The sequence below is a fragment of the Carassius carassius genome, chromosome 50 (genome assembly GCF_963082965.1).
Source record: "Carassius carassius chromosome 50, fCarCar2.1, whole genome shotgun sequence".
In the NCBI taxonomy this organism is placed as follows: Eukaryota; Metazoa; Chordata; class Actinopteri; order Cypriniformes; family Cyprinidae; genus Carassius; species Carassius carassius.
The window spans coordinates 21,531,930-21,552,099 of NC_081804.1; the positions used below are offsets into that span (position 1 = coordinate 21,531,930).

The 20,170-nt window shown below is 38.8% G+C and overlaps 1 protein-coding gene and 1 long non-coding RNA gene across 2 annotated transcripts; one reads left to right on the forward strand and one right to left on the reverse strand.

Moving 5' to 3' along the window:
• Positions 1-15,636: 15,636 nt before the first annotated feature.
• On the reverse strand, positions 15,637-16,469 carry LOC132133642 (uncharacterized). The gene is made up of 2 exons (XR_009429190.1): positions 16,128-16,469; positions 15,637-16,011 (listed from the first exon to the last, which is right to left on the reverse strand). It is a non-coding gene; the product is annotated as an uncharacterized LOC132133642 (long non-coding RNA).
• Positions 16,470-18,032: 1,563 nt separating this feature from the next.
• On the forward strand, positions 18,033-19,853 carry LOC132133643 (PCNA-associated factor-like). Its single transcript, XM_059546524.1, has 4 exons — positions 18,033-18,190; positions 19,165-19,251; positions 19,441-19,624; positions 19,715-19,853. Exons 1-4 carry the CDS (start codon positions 18,145-18,147, stop codon positions 19,749-19,751), a joined length of 354 nt encoding a protein of 117 aa, XP_059402507.1. The 5' UTR covers positions 18,033-18,144; the 3' UTR covers positions 19,752-19,853.
• Positions 19,854-20,170: the final 317 nt, after the last annotated feature.

The following is a 20,170-nucleotide window of genomic DNA, read 5'->3' on the forward strand; positions in this document are numbered from 1 at the left end:
TTCTTAGAGAAAAATGGTATATGTGAGGATTTCCAGTCAGGATTTAGACCGTATCATAGTACTGAGACTGCTCTCCTTAGAGTTACAAATGATCTGCTCTTATCATCTGATCGTGGGTGTATCTCTCTATTAGTTTTATTGGATCTTAGTGCTGCGTTTGACACAATTGACCACAACATTCTTTTGCATAGACTTGAACACTTTGTTGGCATCAGTGGAAGTGCATTAGCATGGTTTAAATCGTACTTATATGACCGCCATCAGTTCGTAGCAGTGAATGAAGATGTATCCTATCGATCATAAGTGCAGTATGGAGTACCTCAAGGCTCAGTACTAGGGCCGCTACTCTTCACGCTTTATATGTTACCCTTGGGAGATATCATCAGGAAACATGGTGTTAGCTTTCACTGTTATGCTGATGATACTCAGCTCTATATTTCTTCGCAGCCCGGTGAAACACACCAATTTGAAAAACTAATGGATTGCATAGTCGATATAAAAAACTGGATGACGAGTAATTTCTTACTGCTAAATTCTGAAAAAACAGAGGTGTTAATTATAGGACCTAAAAACTCTGCTTGTAATAACCTAGAACACTGTCTAAGACTTGATGGTTGCTCTGTCAATTCTTCATCATCAGTTAGGAACCTAGGTGTGCTATTTGATCGCAATCTTTCCTTAGAAAGCCACGTTTCTAGCATTTGTAAAACTGAATTTTTCCATCTCAAAAATATATCTAAATTACGGCCTATGCTCTCAATGTCAAATGCAGAAATGTTAATCCATGCATTTATGACCTCAAGGTTAGATTATTGTAATGCTTTATTGGGTGGTTGTTCTGCACGCTTAGTAAACAAACTACAGCGAGTCCAAAATGCAGCAGCAAGAGTTCTTACTAGAACCAGGAAGTATGACCATATTAGCCGGGTCCTGTCAACACTGCACTGGCTCCCTATCAAGCATCGCATAGATTTTAAAATATTGCTTATTACTTATAAAGCCCTGAATGGTTTAGCACCTCAGTATTTGAATGAGCTCCTTTTACATTATAATCCTCTACGTCCGCTACGTTCTCAAAACTCAGGCAATTTGATAATACCTAGAATATCAAAATCAACTGCAGGCGGCAGCTCCTTTTCCTATTTGGCGCCTAAACTCTGGAATAACCTACCTAACATTGTTCGGGAGGCAGACACACTCTTGCAGTTTAAATCTAGATTAAAGACCCATCTCTTTAACCTGGCATACACATAACATACTAATATGCTTTTATTATCCAAATCCGTTAAAGGATTTTTAGGCTGCATTAATTAGGTAAACCGGAACCGGAAACACTTCCCATAACACCCTATGTACTTGCTACATCATTAGAAGAATGGCATCTACGCTAATATTTGTCTGTTTCTCTCTTGTTCCGAGGTCACCGTGGCCACCAGATCCAGTCTGTATACAGATCAGAGGGTCACTGCAGTCACCCGGATCCAGTACGTATCCAGACCAGATGCTGGATCAGCACCTAGAAAGGACCTCTACATCCCTGAAAGACAGCGGAGACCAGGACAACTAGAGCCCCAGATACAGATCCCCTGTAAAGACCTTGTCTCAAAGGAGCACCAGGACAAGACCACAGGAAACAGATGATTCTTCTGCACAATCTGACTTTGCTGCAGCCTGGAATTGAACTACTGGTTTCGTCTGGTCAGAGGAGAACTGGCCCCCAACTGAGCCTGGTTTCTCCCAAGGTTTTTTTCTCCATTCTGTCACCGATGGAGTTTCGGTTCCTTGCCGCTGTCGCCTCTGGCTTGCTTAGTTAGGGTCACTTCATCTACAGCAATATCGTTGACTTGATTGCAAATAAATGCACAGACACTATTTAACTGAACGGAGATGACATCACTGAATTCAATGATGAACTGCCTTTAACTATCATTTTGCATTATTGACACTGTTTTCCTAATGAATGTTGTTCAGTTGCTTTGACGCAATGTATTTTGTTTAAAGCGCTATACAAATAAAGGTGACTTTGACTTTGACAAACACGGCTGCTTGACAATGTTTACAGGCACTTATGGCATTATTTTACTGACAAGTGTTGATTGCGCATTATTGTAGCGCACAAAACTGGGTGCACATGCTCAGATACACACTGCTCTACTCTCAAATCCCTCTGTGCTCGTGTGCTATATAGATATTAATTCTTTTCGCACCTGAATTAAACATTGTCAATTTATTTATTTTTTTTTTTTTTGCATGTTTGTCACACTTTAATGTTTCAGATCATCAAACAAATTTAAATATTAGTCAAAGATAACACAAGTAAACACAACATGCAGTTTTTAAATGAAGTGAAATGTTTTTATTATTAAGGTAAAACAAAATCCAAAACTACATGGCCCTGTGTGAAAAAGTGTTTGCCCCCCTGTTAAAACTGTAGTTTATCACACCTCAGTTTCTCTAGCCACACTCAGATCTGATTACTGACACAGCTGTTCACAATCAACAAACTACTATTTATAATTGCTTGGATGTTTGGTCCAATAGTGTTCCATACCGCTTTAAAAAGACGTGGTGATATGATATCAGTGGGAAAAATTGACGGTTTTAAGTGTGTAACAATATCATTAAGGGCCAGGATGGAAACAGGTTCATACTCATTAACCCCATGTCCAGTGTCGGGCCAGTGCCAGTTGAGCCTGTTGTCAGAGCCAGTTGAGCCTGAAGCTCCGCTGCACGTCACTAAAACACACCCTTTACATGCCTCTCAGAACAACATCACGAAACCCCATCATGTCAGCAACAAAGAGAAGTTATCAGAAAACTAAGAAATAAATCACTGGAACTAGCGCGATCACACAGGAACATGATAAAAGCGGCCGTTTGTTTGCATGCTTTGTTAAATATTCAAATTCAAAAGCATCGATGTTTTAATATAGAATAAGTGATAAATTGATCATAATGAATTAATTTATCAGGACTCAAGATTAATCATCCAGGAATCAATGTGTTTCTATTTTATTTATTTATTTTTAATGCTTATGAAAATAGCCTGCTTCAGTCGAGTCTGTTTCTGTTTATTTGTAGCCTATACGTCACATTTAGAATGAATGATAATATCTCTATTTTTATAAAAGCTCCCGAACAAAAAACATTATTATATTTTTATGATGGGCAACGTGGAGCTAAACTCTCTATACGAGGCTTGTGACAGATAAAATGAAATTAAATTGAAATTAAATTCATGCATTTAGCAGACGGTTTTATCCAAAGCGGCTTACAGTACATACAGGCTATCAATTTTTACTTATCATGTGTTCCCGGGGAATCGAACCCGGACCCCCGAATCCCCAACAATGCTCTACCACTTGAACTACAGGAACACTAAATAAATACACAATTGTGATAGAGAATAAGAAGCTGATATTTGATTTCTTTAAACAATCACATTTACCATGTTTACTATGGGAGGCCGTTTGAGAAAAAACCCATTGAAACACTTGCAATACACATTGCTCACATTGCTTGCATTACACATTGCTCAAGTGTTTCACATGTACGCCCAAGTGTTTCACATGTACGCACAAGTGTTTCACATGTACGCACAAGTATATCACATGAACGCACAAGTGTTTCACATGTAGGCTCAAGTGTTTTACATGTACGCACAAGTGTTTCACATGTACACCCAAGTGTTTCACATGAACGCTCAAGTGTTTCACATGTAGGCTCAAGTGTTTTACATGTACGCACAAGTGTTTCACATGTACACCCAAGTGTTTCACATGAACGCTCAAGTGTTTCACATGTACGCTCAAGTGTTTTACATGTACGCACAAGTGTTTCACATGTACACCCAAGTGTTTTACATGAACGCTCAAGTGTTTCACATGTACGCTCAAGTGTTTCACATGTAAGCTCAAGTGTTTCAAATGTACGGGCAAGTGTTTCCCATGTACGCTCAAGTGTTTCACATGTACACGCAAGTGTTTCACACGTACGCTCAAGTGTTTCACACGTACGCTCAAGTGTTTCACATGTACGGGCAAGTGTTTCACATGTACGCTCAAGTGTTTCAAATGTACGGGCAAGTGTTTCACATGTATGGGCAGTGTAAGTGTTTCACATGTAAGCTCAAGTGTTTCAAATGTATTCGCAAGTGTTTCCCATGTTTGCGCAAGTGTTTCACATGTACACGCAAGTGTTTCACACGTACACTCAAGTGTTTCACATGTATGCTCAAGTGTTTCACATGTATGGGCAAGTGTTTCACATGTACGCTCAAGTGTTTCACATGTATGCTCAAGTGTTTCACATGTATGGGCAAGTGTTTCACATGTATGGGCAGTGTAAGTGTTTCACATGCATGCTCAAGTGTTTCACATGTACGGGCAAGTGTTTCACATGTACGCTCAAGTGTTTCACATGTACGCACAAGTGTTTCAAATGTATGCTCAAGTGTTTCACATGTACACGCAAGTGTTTCACATGTACGCTCAAGTGTTTCACATGTACGCTCAAGTGTTTCACATGCATGCTCAAGTGTTTCACATGTACGGGCAAGTGTTTCACATGTACGGGCAAGTGTTTCACATGTACGCTCAAGTGTTTCACATGTATGCTCAAGTGTTTCACATGTATGGGCAAGTGTTTCACATGTGCGCAAGTGTTTCACATGTATGGGCAGTGTAAGTGTTTCACATGCATGCTCAAGTGTTTCACATGTACGGGCAAGTGTTTCACATGTACGCTCAAGTGTTTCACATGTACGCACAAGTGTTTCACATGTACGGGCAAGTGTTTCACATGTACGCTCAAGTGTTTCACATGTACGCACAAGTGTTTCAAATGTATGCTCAAGTGTTTCACATGTACACGCAAGTGTTTCACATGTACGCTCAAGTGTTTCACATGTACGCTCAAGTGTTTCCCATGTACGCTCAAGTGTTTCACATGTACGCTCAAGTGTTTCCCATGTACCCTCAAGTGTTTCACATGTACGCTCAAGTGTTTCCCATGTACGGGCAAGTGTTTCACATTTATGGGCAAGTGTTTCACATGTATGGGCAAGTGTTTCACATGTACGCTCAAGTGTTTCACATGTATGCTCAAGTTTTTCACATATATGGGCAAGTGTTTCTCATGTACGGGCAAGTGTTTCAAATGTATGCTCAAGTGTTTCACATGTATGGGCAAGTGTTTCACATGTATGGGCAGTGTAAGTGTTTCACATGCATGCTCAAGTGTTTCACATGTACGCTCAAGTGTTTCACATGTACGCTCAAGTGTTTCACATGTATGGGCAAGTGTTTCACATGTATGATCAAGTGTTTCACATGTACACTCAAGTATTTCACATGTATGGGCAAGTGTTTCACATGTATGGGCAGTGTAAGTGTTTCACATGCATGCTCAAGTGTTTCACATGTACACACAAGTGTTTCAAATGTACGCTCAAGTGTTTCACATGTATGCTCAAGTGTTTCACATGTATGCTCAAGTGTTTCACATGTATGGGCAAGTGTTTCACATGTACGCGCAAGTGTTTCACATGTATGGGCAGTGTAAGTGAAGTGACATTCAGCCAAGTATGGTGACCCATACTCAGAATTTGTGCTCTGCATTTAACCCATCCGAAATGCACACACACAGAGCAGTGAACACACACACACACTGTGAGCACACACCCGGAGCAGTGGGCAGCCATTTATGCTGCGGCGCCCGGGTTCGATGCCTTGCTCAAGGACACCTAAGTCGTGGTATTGAAGGTGGAGAGAGAACTGTACATGCATTGCCCCCACCCACAATTCCTGCCGGCCCGGGACTCGAACTCACAACCTTTCGATTGGGAGTCCGACTCTCTAACCATTAGGCCACGACTTCCCTGTAAAAAGTGTAAAAAACACTGTAAGTGTTTCACATGCATGCTCAAGTGTTTCACATGTATGGGCAAGTGTTTCACATGTATGGGCAGTGTAAGTGTTTCACATGCATGCTCAAGTGTTTCACATGTACGGGCAAGTGTTTCACATGTACGCTCAAGTGTTTCACATGTATGCTCAAGTGTTTCACATGTATGGGCAAGTGTTTCACATGTATGCTCAAGTGTTTCACATGTATGGGCAGTGTAAGTGTTTCACATGCATGCTCAAGTGTTTCACATGTACGGGCAAGTGTTTCACATGTACGCTCAAGTGTTTCACATGTATGCACAAGTGTTTCAAATGTATGCTCAAGTGTTTCACATGTACACGCAAGTGTTTCACATGTACGCTCAAGTGTTTCACATGTATGCTCAAGTGTTTCCCATGTACGCTCAAGTGTTTCACATGTACGCTCAAGTGTTTCCCATGTACCCTCAAGTGTTTCACATGTACGCTCAAGTGTTTCCCATGTACGGGCAAGTGTTTCACATGTACGCTCAAGTGTTTCACATGTATGCTCAAGTTTTTCACATATATGGGCAAGTGTTTCACATGTATGGGCAAGTGTTTCACATGTACGCTCAAGTGTTTCACATGTATGCTCAAGTTTTTCACATATATGGGCAAGTGTTTCACATGTACGGGCAAGTGTTTCAAATGTATGCTCAAGTGTTTCACATGTACACTCAAGTATTTCACATGTATGGGCAAGTGTTTCACATGTATGGGCAGTGTAAGTGTTTCACATGCATGCTCAAGTGTTTCACATGTACGGGCAAGTGTTTCACATGTACGGGCAAGTGTTTCACATGTACGCTCAAGTGTTTCACATGTACGCACAAGTGTTTCACATGTATGATCAAGTGTTTCACATGTACACTCAAGTATTTCACATGTATGGGCAAGTGTTTCACATGTATGGGCAGTGTAAGTGTTTCACATGCATGCTCAAGTGTTTTACATGTACAGGCAAGTGTTTCACATGTACGCTCAAGTGTTTCACATGTACGCTCAAGTGTTTCACATGTATGGGCAAGTGTTTCACATGTATGATCAAGTGTTTCACATGTACACTCAAGTATTTCACATGTATGGGCAAGTGTTTCACATGTATGGGCAGTGTAAGTGTTTCACATGCATGCTCAAGTGTTTCACATGTACACACAAGTGTTTCAAATGTACGCTCAAGTGTTTCACATGTATGCTCAAGTGTTTCACATGTATGCTCAAGTGTTTCACATGTACGCTCAAGTGTTTCACATGTACGCTCAAGTGTTTCCCATGTACCCTCAAGTGTTTCCCATGTACGGGCAAGTGTTTCACATGTATGGGCAAGTGTTTCACATGTATGATCAAGTGTTTCACATGCACACTCAAGTATTTCACATGTATGGGCAGTGAAGGTGTTTCACATGCATGCTCAAGTGTTTCACATGTACACGCAAGTGTTTCAAATGTATGCTCAAGTGTTTCACATGTACGCTCAAGTGTTTCACATGTACGCTCAAGTGTTTCCCATGTACCCTCAAGTGTTTCACATGTACGCTCAAGTGTTTCCCATGTACGGGCAAGTGTTTCACATGTATGGGCAGTGTAAGTGTTTCACATGTATGCTTAAGTGTTTCACATGTATGGGCAGTGTAATTTTTTCACATGTACACGCAAGTGTTTCACATGTACTCTCAAGTGAAATTAACAACAGAAATTATTGTTTTTGGTCCCCCAAAAATAAGAAATGATATTATTAAGGAGCTGGGCAATCACTTCACCTGCATTTCCTTGCAGGTTAGAAACCTGGGTGTTATCATATATTCAGAATTATGTTTGTCCAAACAAATTAATTCTGTCGTGAGGAACAGCTTTTGCAGGGTCATCTCCAAACTTAAACAGTTTTTGTCTTTTCAGGATTTGAAGAAGGTTATTCATGCTTTTATCACTTCTCGTTTAGATTACTGTAATTCACTGTACTCAGGTCTTCCTCAGTCATCGCTTTCACGCCTCCAGTTGGTACAAAATGCAGCTGCAAGGCTGCTGACTGGGGCAAAGAAATATGACCATGTCACTCCAATTTCAGCTTTTCTTCACTGGCTTCCAGTCTTTTTTAGGGTTCAGTTTAAGATTCTGTTGTTTGTTTTTAAAGCTCTTAACAATCAAGCTCCATGTTATCTTAAAGATCTTATCATCATTTAAATCTAGATTAAAAACGCATCTCTTTCGCCAAGCATTCGATTAATGTATCTCCTAAATTGTGAATGTAGTTGCTTCTGATCAAATGTGCATTCTTATTCATTAGCTTGGGTTAAACTAATTTTACTTTGTTGGATCAGCAGCTATGGAAATGATGTCTCTATTTGTTTCTCTGTTTCTGCTGGGATCTTCATCCCGTGGTAACTAGGATTTACACAAGCTCCAGTCTGGATCCAGAACACCTGAGAAGAGATGATGCTGACCCTCAGAGGACCCCAGATGATGCTGACCCTGAATCAACAACAGAACTAACAAATATTACTACATGTGTGACTGCATCATATAATAACTATTAATTAATAATATTAATAATGTTCATCGTCTAGCTGACTACGTCTTGTATTAATTTTTTCTAAAAATCCTGTCATACGTGCACAAACTGACAGTCACCACTTATAAGCTACTACTAAATATATTGTAGAAACATAATTTTCTGTAAAGTTGCTTTGTAACGATTTGTATTGTAAAAAGCGCTATACAAATAAACTTGAATTGAATTGAATTGAATCCCTTTGTCATCTACCAGACTTTTAAGATGTTCTGACAGGGCTCTTTTATCTGTCCCTCGTTCCCGTATGAAAAATAAGGGTGACAGAGCCTTTTCAGTCACTGCCCCCCGTCTGTGGAACCAATTGCCTCTAGACTGCCGCCTTGCACCTTCCATTACCATTTTTAAATCGAGGTTGAAAACATATCTTTTCTCCTTAGCATTTTAATTTCACTTCATTGCTGTTTTATTGTATTATATGTCTTGTTTGTTCTTTTCTGTTTCCTCTTACTTTTAATTTGATTTTACATTGTTCAGCACTTTGGATAGCTTTGCTATGTTTAATGTGCTGTATAAATAAAATTTACTTACTTACTAAGTGTTTCACATGTATGGGCAGTGTCAGTGTTTCACATGTATGCTCAAGTGTTTCACATGTACGCTCAAGTGTTTCAAGTGTTTCACATGTATGCTCAAGTGTAAGTGCTTCACATGTAAGGTCAAGTGTTTCACATGTATGCGCAAGTGTTTCACATGTATGCTCAAGTGTAAGTGCTTCACATGTAAGGTCCAGTGTTTCACATGTATGCGCAAGTGTTTCAAGTGTTTCACATGTATGCTCAAGTGTAAGTGTTTCACATGTAAGGTCAAGTGTTTCACATGTATGCGCAAGTGTTTCAAGTGTTTCACATGTATGCTCAAGTGTAAGTGTTTCACATGTAAGGTCAAGTGTTTCACATGTATGCGCAAGTGTTTCAAGTGTTTCACATGTATGCTCAAGTGTAAGTACATGTATGCTCAAGTGTAAGTGTTTCACATGTATGCGCAAGTGTTTCACATGTATGCTCAAGTGTAAGTGTTTCACATGTAAGGTCAAGTGTTTCACATGTATGCGCAAGTGTTTCACATGTATGCTCAAGTGTAAGTGTTTCACATGAATGCTCAAGTGTAAGTGTTTCACATGTATGCGCAAGTGTTTCAAGTGTTTCACATGTATGCTCAAGTGTAAGTATTTCACATGTATGCTCAAGTGTAAGTGTTTCACATGTAAGGTCAAGTGTTTCAAGTGTTTCACATGTATGCTCAAGTGTAAGTGTTTCACATGTATGCGCAAGTGTTTCAAGTGTTTCACATGTATGCTCAAGTGTAAGTGTTTCACATGTAAGGTCAAGTGTTTCAAGTGTTTCACATGTATGCTCAAGTGTTTCACATGTATGCGCAAGTGTTTCACATGTAAGGTCAAGTGTTTCACATGTATGCGCAAGTGTTTCACATGTATGCTCAAGTGTAAGTGTTTCACATGTATGCGCAAGTTTTTCACATGTATGCTCAAGTGTAAGTGTTTCACATGTAAGGTCAAGTGTTTCACATGTATGCGCAAGTGTTTTAAGTGTTTCACATGTATGCTCAAGTGTAAGTGTTTCACATGTATGCTCAAGTGTAAGTGTTTCACATGTATGCTCAAGTGTTTCACATGTATGCGCAAGAGTTTCACATGTATGCTCAAGTGTAAGTGTTTCACATGTAAGGTCAAGTGTTTCACATGTATGCGCAAGTGTTTCAAGTGTTTCACATGTATGCTCAAGTGTAAGTGTTTCACATGTATGCTCAAGTGTAAGTGTTTCACATGTATGCGCAAGTGTTTCACATGTATGCTCAAGTGTTTCAAGTGTTTCACATGTATGCGCAAGTGTTTCAAGTGTTTCACATGTATGCTCAAGTGTAAGTGTTTCACATGTAAGGTCAAGTGTTTCACATGTATGTTCAAGTTTAAGTGTTTCACATGTATGCGCAAGTGTTTCAAGTGTTTCACAAGTACGCTCAAGTGTTTCACATCATGTACGCTCAAGTGTAAGTGTTTCACATGTACGCTCAAGTGTAAGTGTTTCACATGTACGCTCAAGTGTTTCACATGTATGCTCAAGTGTAAGTGTTTCACATGTATGCGCAAGTATTTCAAGTGTTTCACATGTATGCTCAAGTGTAAGTGTTTCACATGTACGCTCAAGTGTTTCACATGTATGCTCAAGTGTAAGTGTTTCACATGTATGCGCAAGTGTTTCAAGTGTTTCACATGTATGCTCAAGTGTAAGTGTTTCACATGTACGCTCAAGTGTTTCACACAGAGGTTGGTAGAGTACCCAAAAACTGTACTCAAGTAAAAGTAAAAGTACTTCTAGAAATATTTACTCAAGTAAAAGTAAAAGTATTAGTCTTGAATAGTTACTTGAGTAAGAGTAAAAGAGTATCGGATAAAAAATCTACTCAAGTAGTTAGTTACTAGTTACTTTGGGTCATATATACTGAGCCTATTTTTATTTAGATATATAGATAAAATGTATGTAATATATGTGTGTGTGTATAAATGTATATATTTCATCAGCCTTTACTCCAATTTATGTAATTTATTATAAAACCCTGTCTGTTTACTTAAGTAACAGATATAGGTGTCATGCCATAACATATTTTTAATACGACTGACTTTATATTAAATGTGAATTTAACATTGAAAGTTAATGTGATATAAATATTGCTACTAATCTTTCATTGTTCAGAAAGAGAGCAAATAACATTTACATTATTAAAGATCATTTTCACTGACAGTCTAGATTTCAATCACTCTCAGAAACTCCCATTAAAATCACTGAAACTGTTAACACTGTGAAATCAATATCTTAATTAAAGATTCGTACACACATCTGCACTTTGTAGTTTCTGACGAGAGAATTTGCCAGAAAGAGATATTCAGTCAGTGAGCGAGTGAAGGAAGCACCGGCATTTTAGCGATGACTCATCGGAACGCCTCTGATTGGCCAATGCTTTAATAAGCTCAAAAGAATCATGTGTGATTCGTTATAATGCGCAGCGCTGTAAAAACACATCTATCTCTGGCTCAGCGCCAGCAAGCAATCACAGATCTGAATTTAGCAGCTGATGATAAGACTTGCTCAACGTACTCGCACTGGTGTGATTGTATTAAAATTAATAAAATCTTAATCGGCTATTTTTTGTCTTTGGGAAGCTGCAATCAACTTGACTCCCCTCTGTTATAAGCCACACACGTACAACAAACTAATGTCACAGTGGTATCGTGTACTGTAATGTAGCTCAAGTTATTACCTGTTGAACAGTAGACAGCACACGCGGTGTTCATCTAATAAGGATCTCCATCGCAAGCAAATAATATCCTTTGCAGATTTGCTTTCAATTCAGTGCAGTTCCATAGCCACGTTTTCAACGCTGCTGATGTTAAATGTTACAACTCTGAGTGAACCACTTCAGATGCTCAGAGCGTGCGGCAGGGAACTGAACGACTCATTCAAACTGATTCATGAACCAATTCACTCGTTTACCAATTGGTTTGATCAAGCCTTTGAACAGAATTGACTCAAAAGAATGAATCATTCGCGAATGGGCATCGCTCATTGTCCAGAGAAAAGTAGAAGCATTTATAACATTTATTGCATTAAGATAAAGTAACGAGAGGAGCCGACAGTAACGAAGTAAAAGTACAGATTTTTCCCCAAAAATTTACTCAAGTAAGAGTATAAAGTACCCATCTTTAAATATACTCCAAAAAATGTTTGTTACCCCAAAAAATTACTCAAAAAAATGTAACGAAGTAAATGTAACTCGTTACTACCCACCTCTGGTTTCACATCATGTATGCTCAAGTGTAAGTGTTTCACATGTACGCTCAAGTGTTTCACATCATGTACGCTCAAGTGTTTCACATGTATGCTCAAGTGTAAGTGTTTCACATGTATGCTCAAGTGTGTTTCACATGTATGCTCAAGTGTAAGTGTTTCACATGTATGCGCAAGTGTTTCAAGTGTTTTACATGTATGCTCAAGTGTAAGTGTTTCACATGTAAGGTCAAGTGTTTCACGTGTATGCGCAAGTGTTTCAAGTGTTTCACATGTATGCTCAAATGTAAGTGTTTCACATGTATGCTCAAGTGTAAGTGTTTCACATGTAAGGTCAAGTGTTTCACGTGTATGCGCAAGTGTTTCAAGTGTTTCACATGTATGCTCAAGTGTAAGTGTTTCACATGTATGCGCAAGTGTTTCACATGTATGCTCAAGTGGAAGTGTTTCACATTTATGCGCAAGTGTTTCACATGTATGCGCAAGTGTTTCACATGTATGCGCAAGTGTTTCAAGTGTTTCACATGTATGCTCAAGTGGAAGTGTTTCACATGTATGCGCAAGTGTTTCACATGTATGCGCAAGTGTTTCAAGTGTTTCACATGTATGCTCAAGTGGAAGTGTTTCACATGTATGCGCAAGTGTTTCACATGTATGCGCAAGTGTTTCAAGTGTTTCACATGTATGCTCAAGTGTAAGTGTTTCACATGTAAGGTCAAGTGTTTCACATGTATGCGCAAGTGTTTCAAGTGTTTCACATGTATGCTCAAGTGTAAGTGTTTCACATGTAAGGTCAAGTGTTTCACATGTATGCGCAAGTGTTTCAAGTGTTTCACATGTATGCTCAAGTGTAAGTGTTTCACATGTAAGGTCAAGTGTTTCACATGTATGCACAAGTGTTTCAAGTGTTTCACGTGTATGCTCAAGTGTAAGTGTTTCACATGTATGCTCAAGTGTAAGTGTTTCACATGTATGCGCAAGTGTTTCAAGTGTTTCACAAGTACGCTCAAGTGTTTCACATCATGTACGCTCAAGTGTAAGTGTTTCACATGTATGCACAAGTGTTTCAAGTGTTTCACATGTATGCTCAGGTGTAAGTGTTTCACATGTACGATCAAGTGTTTCACATGTATGCTCAAGTGTAAGTGTTTCACATGTACGCTCAAGTGTTTCACATCATGTACGCTCAAGTGTAAGTGTTTCACATGTACACTCAAGTGTTTCACATCATGTAAGCATAAGTGTTTCACATGTACGCTCAAGTTTTTCACATCATGTACGCTCAAGTGTAAGTGTTTCACGTGTACGCGCTAGTATTTCAATGGGTTTCGTCTCAAACGGCCTCCCATAGTATGTCACTTCACTTTTTTCTTTCTCTAAGTAGTCTAATGGCCAGGGACTTGACAGCTGTTATTAAGCTGCAGGTTTAACACATTCCCTGCCCTTACTGCAATGAAATTCATTGTTTTATTTATTAGTAATGTATTCTTATGATACTCTGTTGAATAATCAAAGTTTAAGGGAGGTTTATCCTGAATAAAGGAGACAAATGGCTGTGATTTTGTGAAAACAAAATGTATCATTATTTGCACTTAGTATAACTTGATACAATATATATGTATATATATATATATATATTTTTTTTTTTTTTTCACTTAATGTATCTGCCAAAAAAGAATATGCCTATCATTATTGTTCAGTTAAGCCGTTTCAGACACACATTGTATCCACTCGGGATTCTTTTGCCTCCATTTCCATGCGTGACGTAATCATCGGTGGCGCGCACTGGCTCAGTTACCATGGAAGCTTTTTTGTGCAAGAGGGTCTGGCTGCAGACATATGGGCGAGTGGAGCTCAACTCAAGAGCGGAAATACGTCACCTCCACTAATGACGCGGCCGCCATGTTGATCCGGGCAACACTTTCCGTGGAATTATAAGGAATTCTCTCTTGATTTCTCTGCGATTAACTCTGGTATTACTTCTTTATTTAGAGATGTGTTATGGGTTGACATGCCCATAGTCAATCTAACTGATACAATGTGTGGTAAAATTTGTTTTTCACAGACTAAAAATAACAAATCTATTCGCGATCTGTTTTTAAAGGAGGTTACTACCAAGCCTTGCTCTATTGCTTATTGGGCTAAATTTGTTAGAAACTCTTGGGAAAGTGTTTGGCTATTGCCTCACAGGTTTTTTGTTACAAACAAGGTAAAGGAAATTTCTTTCAAAATTATTCACAAATTCTATCCTGTTAAACATTTTCTTAGTGAATTTAAGAAGGATATTGATGTTTTCTGTTCTTTTTGCTCTTTGCAATTGGAAACTGTATCTCACGTCTTTTGGCACTGTAGTTTTGTTAAAAAGCTGTGGTATGACGTCTCCGTGTTTATCAAAGAAAAGGTACTCTCTAATTTTATTTTGCTATTTGAAAATGTAGTTTTTGGATATTTTACTCAGGATAATGTGAATAACGAAGCCTTTGTTATTAATCTGTTTATTCTTTTAGTTAAGTTTCACATCCATAAGTGTAAATTTTCTAACAGAAAACCCTGTTTTACAGTGTTTTTTAAAGAATTGGAAAATTACTTTTGTACTATTCAAAGTAGTACTAATAGAAAGGCTACTAAAACTGTCCGTTTATGTTCTGTCTTCAAAATATTTGAGTAATGTAATGGTCTTGCCCTTTTTTTTTTTTTTCTTTCTTCTTCCTTTATTTCCCTGGCTTTATTATTTTGTCTGCTGTATTGTTCTGTATATGTTGTTAAGGCATAATAAAAAAAATAAAACAAAACTTTCCGTGGAATTACGTCACCTCCACGGGGGCGAGTGGAGCTCCATTCAAGAGCGAAAATACGTCAACTCCACCAAACTTTCGTTTTGTATTATTACTTATTATATACATGTATAAAGGGTGCTTTGCAAGTTATGTCACCTTTTTGTACGTAATGTTAATATGTTCTGTACTTTTATCGTTGTTACTTTTACCTAGTAGAAATAATAAAAAATAATAATATACTAATCTTTTACGGTTTATGACACAACTGCAATTTTTATTTTATTTCCCCCCAGCAATTTGCACTACAGACATCCACAATCCATATTTTTAGGGCTTCTGCCTTTTGTTCATGTTTGTTTTACCGATGTACAACTGCCAATGTAACATTCCATACATTTTAGAAAGTTAACCTTATGTTTGTAATATTTAGCAGTGAAAAAATAATGAAATATTAAATAAATTATTAAAATAATACCTCAACTAGAATTTTGTGTGTTGAATTTTGTATTTTAATCAAAATAACAACATGTACAAAATAACCACAGTAAAATAATGAAGAATAACTTTCACAATTTAGAAGTTTTAATGGTTTTTGAGTAATAATAATAATAAACACATCTTACACTACACAGAAAACACATGAACTGCAAGTGACCATAATTGTTACAGTAAAAACACAATGTGCGCACACACACACACACACACACTTTACTCTTCAAGACCTCCATCATCTGTGAAGCAATCCCAGCTACAGTAGCCAGGGTGGTCATCTGAGGAGTAAACCCCAAAAGCACTCCCTGGTGTCCATTTCCCCGGTGACCAGCCCCACAGTCTTTGTGAAGCTGGCAGCACTGTAGGCGACTGCACCTAGAGATGATGTAAGGCTTTCTGTACTTAAGATCGTGATAGTGTCTGTGTAAATATCTTCACTGCACCTGTTCAGTATCATTTTCATGTTTCAGTCAAACGTTTCATGATAGGGAAATGGAAGAGTGAGATTACTTAGCCTAATTGTTATAGCCACAAAAACAAGAGGGTCAACCACACTTACTGAAGTCACGATCAAGCCAGTTGAGTGTGGCTCCTGTTAAATATGCTCCTGACTGACAGTGTTGTTAAATCTCTGGCATGAACAATTACGTCAGATGGGTCAAGTTTAATTACAATACTGACATTGCATTATCATTAATGTTAAAGCAATGTACTTGTTGCTGAAGGTTCCTGGGCCACCACAGTTGTGCTTTGTTATTCTGATGCATCTGATTGCTGTGCTGGGGACACAAAGAAGACATGAGCACAGCAAAACTGGAACAAGACTATGTCTGTGTACTGACGTTATGTAAATTCAACACAGAAAAGTACTGCATCATTCACCTCTGACAGTCCCAAAGCAGACAAGAAGTTCCCGTCTCTATTTGTGGAGGTGTTATGAGCATGGATAACACTTGATATACATTTGATCTGAAACAAAAAAGTCAAACAATAGAATAACAGAACAACAAAATAGAAAAAATAAATATGTACATGTTAATGTCACATGTGAAAAGACTTTGACTTCTAGGGTGGCATCATACATTTAACATGTAAAGAGTGCTGCATCTTTCATGCCAATCCTATCCCTGGAAGTGAATGAAAAATTAAATATGAAAATAACCTCCTCATATGACCTTTTTAACATTATACAACAAATGCTAAAGGCATACACATACAAATCGATCGTGTCCTTTCATTATTCACTACGTTATTTTACCACAAGCCACCAAAAACTAAGTTACACCTATGCTATCCGTCATGTACTGAAGGTAATAATTTAAAGAGCAAACAATTAACAAATAAGTTTATCAGAAATGTATTATCAAACTGTACTTCCCCAGTCAACTGAAAAGAAAGTATGTTCTTCAAGAATTCAGTGAAGAAGAGGCAAAGAAAATAAGGAAGCGTTATTTTACTTATTCAGTTCTTCCTAAAGCCAAAGAAGTAACATTTACAATCTAAATGACATTTATCCATCTAATAACTTCCTACAAGAAAGATTTAATTGGGAGAACCGTTCATGCAGGTTGTGTGAGACAGATATTGGTACTGTAGATCATATGTTTTCCGATGTGAATCTGAACAGACTTTTTGGCTGGATTTTCAGAACTGGCTTCGTTCCTAACAGATATCAGTACAGCCTTTGACTGGGATCTCAGTTAGGGTTGGAGTATTGTTGAAGGAAAAGATCCTAGACTTCTTGATAAATAACTTAATTACTTTGTGCAAATACTAGATTCACAGATGTAAGTTTTTAAAGGTTAAACCTCACTTCAGCGGATGGAAGAATGAACTAAAGATATTTGCAAAGTCTCTTCATTACAGGATGGACAGGAACGCCCAGAAACTCTTGTCAACTTGTTTTTGTTGTTAGAATAAGACCCTCATCTTTCTTTTTCTTTCCTTTATTTATTCTGTTTTATCTTATGGTGTGATTATTGTTATTTGTTTTTTCCCCCATCTTTTTTCTTTCTATTTGGCTGTATCAACACTAATAATATGTGTTCAGTTGTTGAAATGTGGCGTAAAGGTTTGTAACTGAACTTGATAACTTAATAAAAAAAAAACACTGGACAGACACATTGATCTATACATGACTATATGTGGTGTATATATGATTTATAGATCAGTGGCCAGACATCAACATTGCTCGCGATATAAATCTATAAATCCATAGTGTTTATTAATCCTTTTGTGAGTAATTTCACGTAAGCCCTGTGCGTTTTTCTTACACTGAACGTTACAACAGCGTCAGTTCACCATGTTAGCGATGCAGAGATAAAATTACCTGAGTTTAAGTTTGAAGTACTCCCAGCGACGCCATCTTGATGTCTTCAAGTGGAGGTGACGTATTTCCGGTTTGAGAGTGGACCTCCACTCGCCCATGGTCAAATGGGAGCGGTGTAATCCACAGTCACGTGGCCCATATTCCTGTCCGCCCATTGGATGGCGGTCTGTGACGTCATGTGACCGGGCTTCTTTTTTAAAAAGACGGCGGGAAGCGCGAGCGTTATTAGTGCAGGTCCGCGAGAGCGATGGTCCGAACTAAAGCCGATGCCGTCCCCGGCGCTTACCGGAAAGGTAGGAGATCTTTTTTTTATATTTATATGTGTGTCGCTCCGGTAGCGTTAGCTGAGACCTTCACGCTGCAGCTCCAGCCAATCTCACATCAATACACCTCAGAGCCATGTGCTGTTTGATGAGGAAAACGCCATGTTTATTCTTATCTGAACTCCTTTTTTTTTTATTAACCTTTTGTCAAAGTACAATTTTAAGACGTATACAAAATTGAATCAATATACAGCTCCATAAATCTGATCTTAACAAGGTGAACAAAATGAGAGACAGGAAAAGATCCGAAATAAAATAGAAAAGAAGAAAAAAAAAACACCGATACATAATTGAAAAACACTTAGGGGTCTGCATTAAAGTTAAAATAATGAAATGATTTGATCGTTTTGTTTAATTTGTTTTTTTTTTCAATGCTATTCCAATATTTAAGGTCTGTAATTCTGAAATTGTAAAAGGAGGGTTTGCTTCTTTGCCAAATCATTTTATGCAGATAATATTTAGCTAAAATAATAAAATTAATTTCATATTTTTCATTGGCTGATAATTTTGGCTCAGTGACTATAAGTATTTCAAATTTACTTGGAGAAATATTCTTTATTTTTTGGTAAATAAATCTTTGTAAATGGGACCAAAAGGAAGCTGAACTCCTTTAATTCGTAAACATTTGCCGCGGTTTCTTTTATTGTCTAGTAAACATTCGCCAGATGCGACCGTTAATGACACCGAGAGATTAATAAGAGTTTGTACAGCGCGAATGGTCTCCTTGATGTTGTTTGAACACTAAGAGGTAGTAAATGCTAGCAAGGTTTGTTTTTAATGCAGTTTATTTTGGACGAAATGAAATGGCGCCACTTTCACGCGCGGCGTGTCACAGTGAAGCGCTCCGGAAGCGGAACTACCGTTACCTTCTGTCCGACCGCACGTCGCGTGTTGTGTAGTGTTTATTAAAGGTGATTTATGATTTGCTGTGGTTTTCGTTTCAGCTGTTGCCGCTTCTGCGCCACGGAAGTCACTCGGCGCGTCCGGATCCATGAACGCGCACAGCAGCGGCGCGCAGTCGGGCACGCCTGGTGAGTGCGCGCGCACGCACGAGTTTTCTTACTGCCTGAGCTCTTCTTCGAGTCTGTTCCTGTAGCGCTCTATCCTGACTGTTAAACTATAAGAAGTGTGATTTTAAAGCTCAGTTGGGCTCCGCTGTAGAGGAGGATGAGAGGACAGTGGTGTACATGTGATGTGTCTGTGTGTTCATGCTCCTCCAGCTAAGGGCAAGTACGCGGGGGGTAACCCTGTGTGTCCGCGGCCCACACCCCCCTGGCAGAAGGGCATCGGGGACTTCTTCGGGGGTCCCAGCCGGAAGCTGGAGAAGGAGAACCTTCATCCCGTGTCTGATGATGATGATGATGAGGAGGCGGGCGGCAGTGGCGTCACTAAAGCACCCAGGAAGTGAGTGCAGAGGACTTCCTCTTCCTGTCGGGGTGTGGAGAGGGCTTCCTCTTGTGTTTGTGTCACTGAACCCTGTTCTCTGTGTTTCAGGGCCAAACCAATCATTGATGACGAGGAGGAGGAATAATTCATGAAGCCGTTTACGTTTCATTCACACGTGGTTTTTAGTGTAAATCTTCTGTAAATACTTTTAATAGGATGTTGTGTTTGTCTTGTACAGATTAATAAAATGATTGTTTCTGATCTCCGAGTGCATTAGGAGTGTTTGATCACTGTGTGTCTAATTGTTCGTTCATGGAGCAGGTTAATGTTCAGGATATGAGCTTTATTAATTAACCCTCTGTTCGTTCGGGAGTCACACTTGTTCAGTCAAGTCACCGGACCCCTCTAATTTAAGGTTTTTCTTTTCTTTTTTCTCTTGGAAAACGTTCTTTATGGCAGTGTTTCAATCCGATTTCAAGCCCTTGAGTCTTCTGGCTCAGCTTTGTCATGGTAACGGCCACACCAGTTCATTTGTGTGTGTGTGTGTTTACTGCTCCGAGTGTG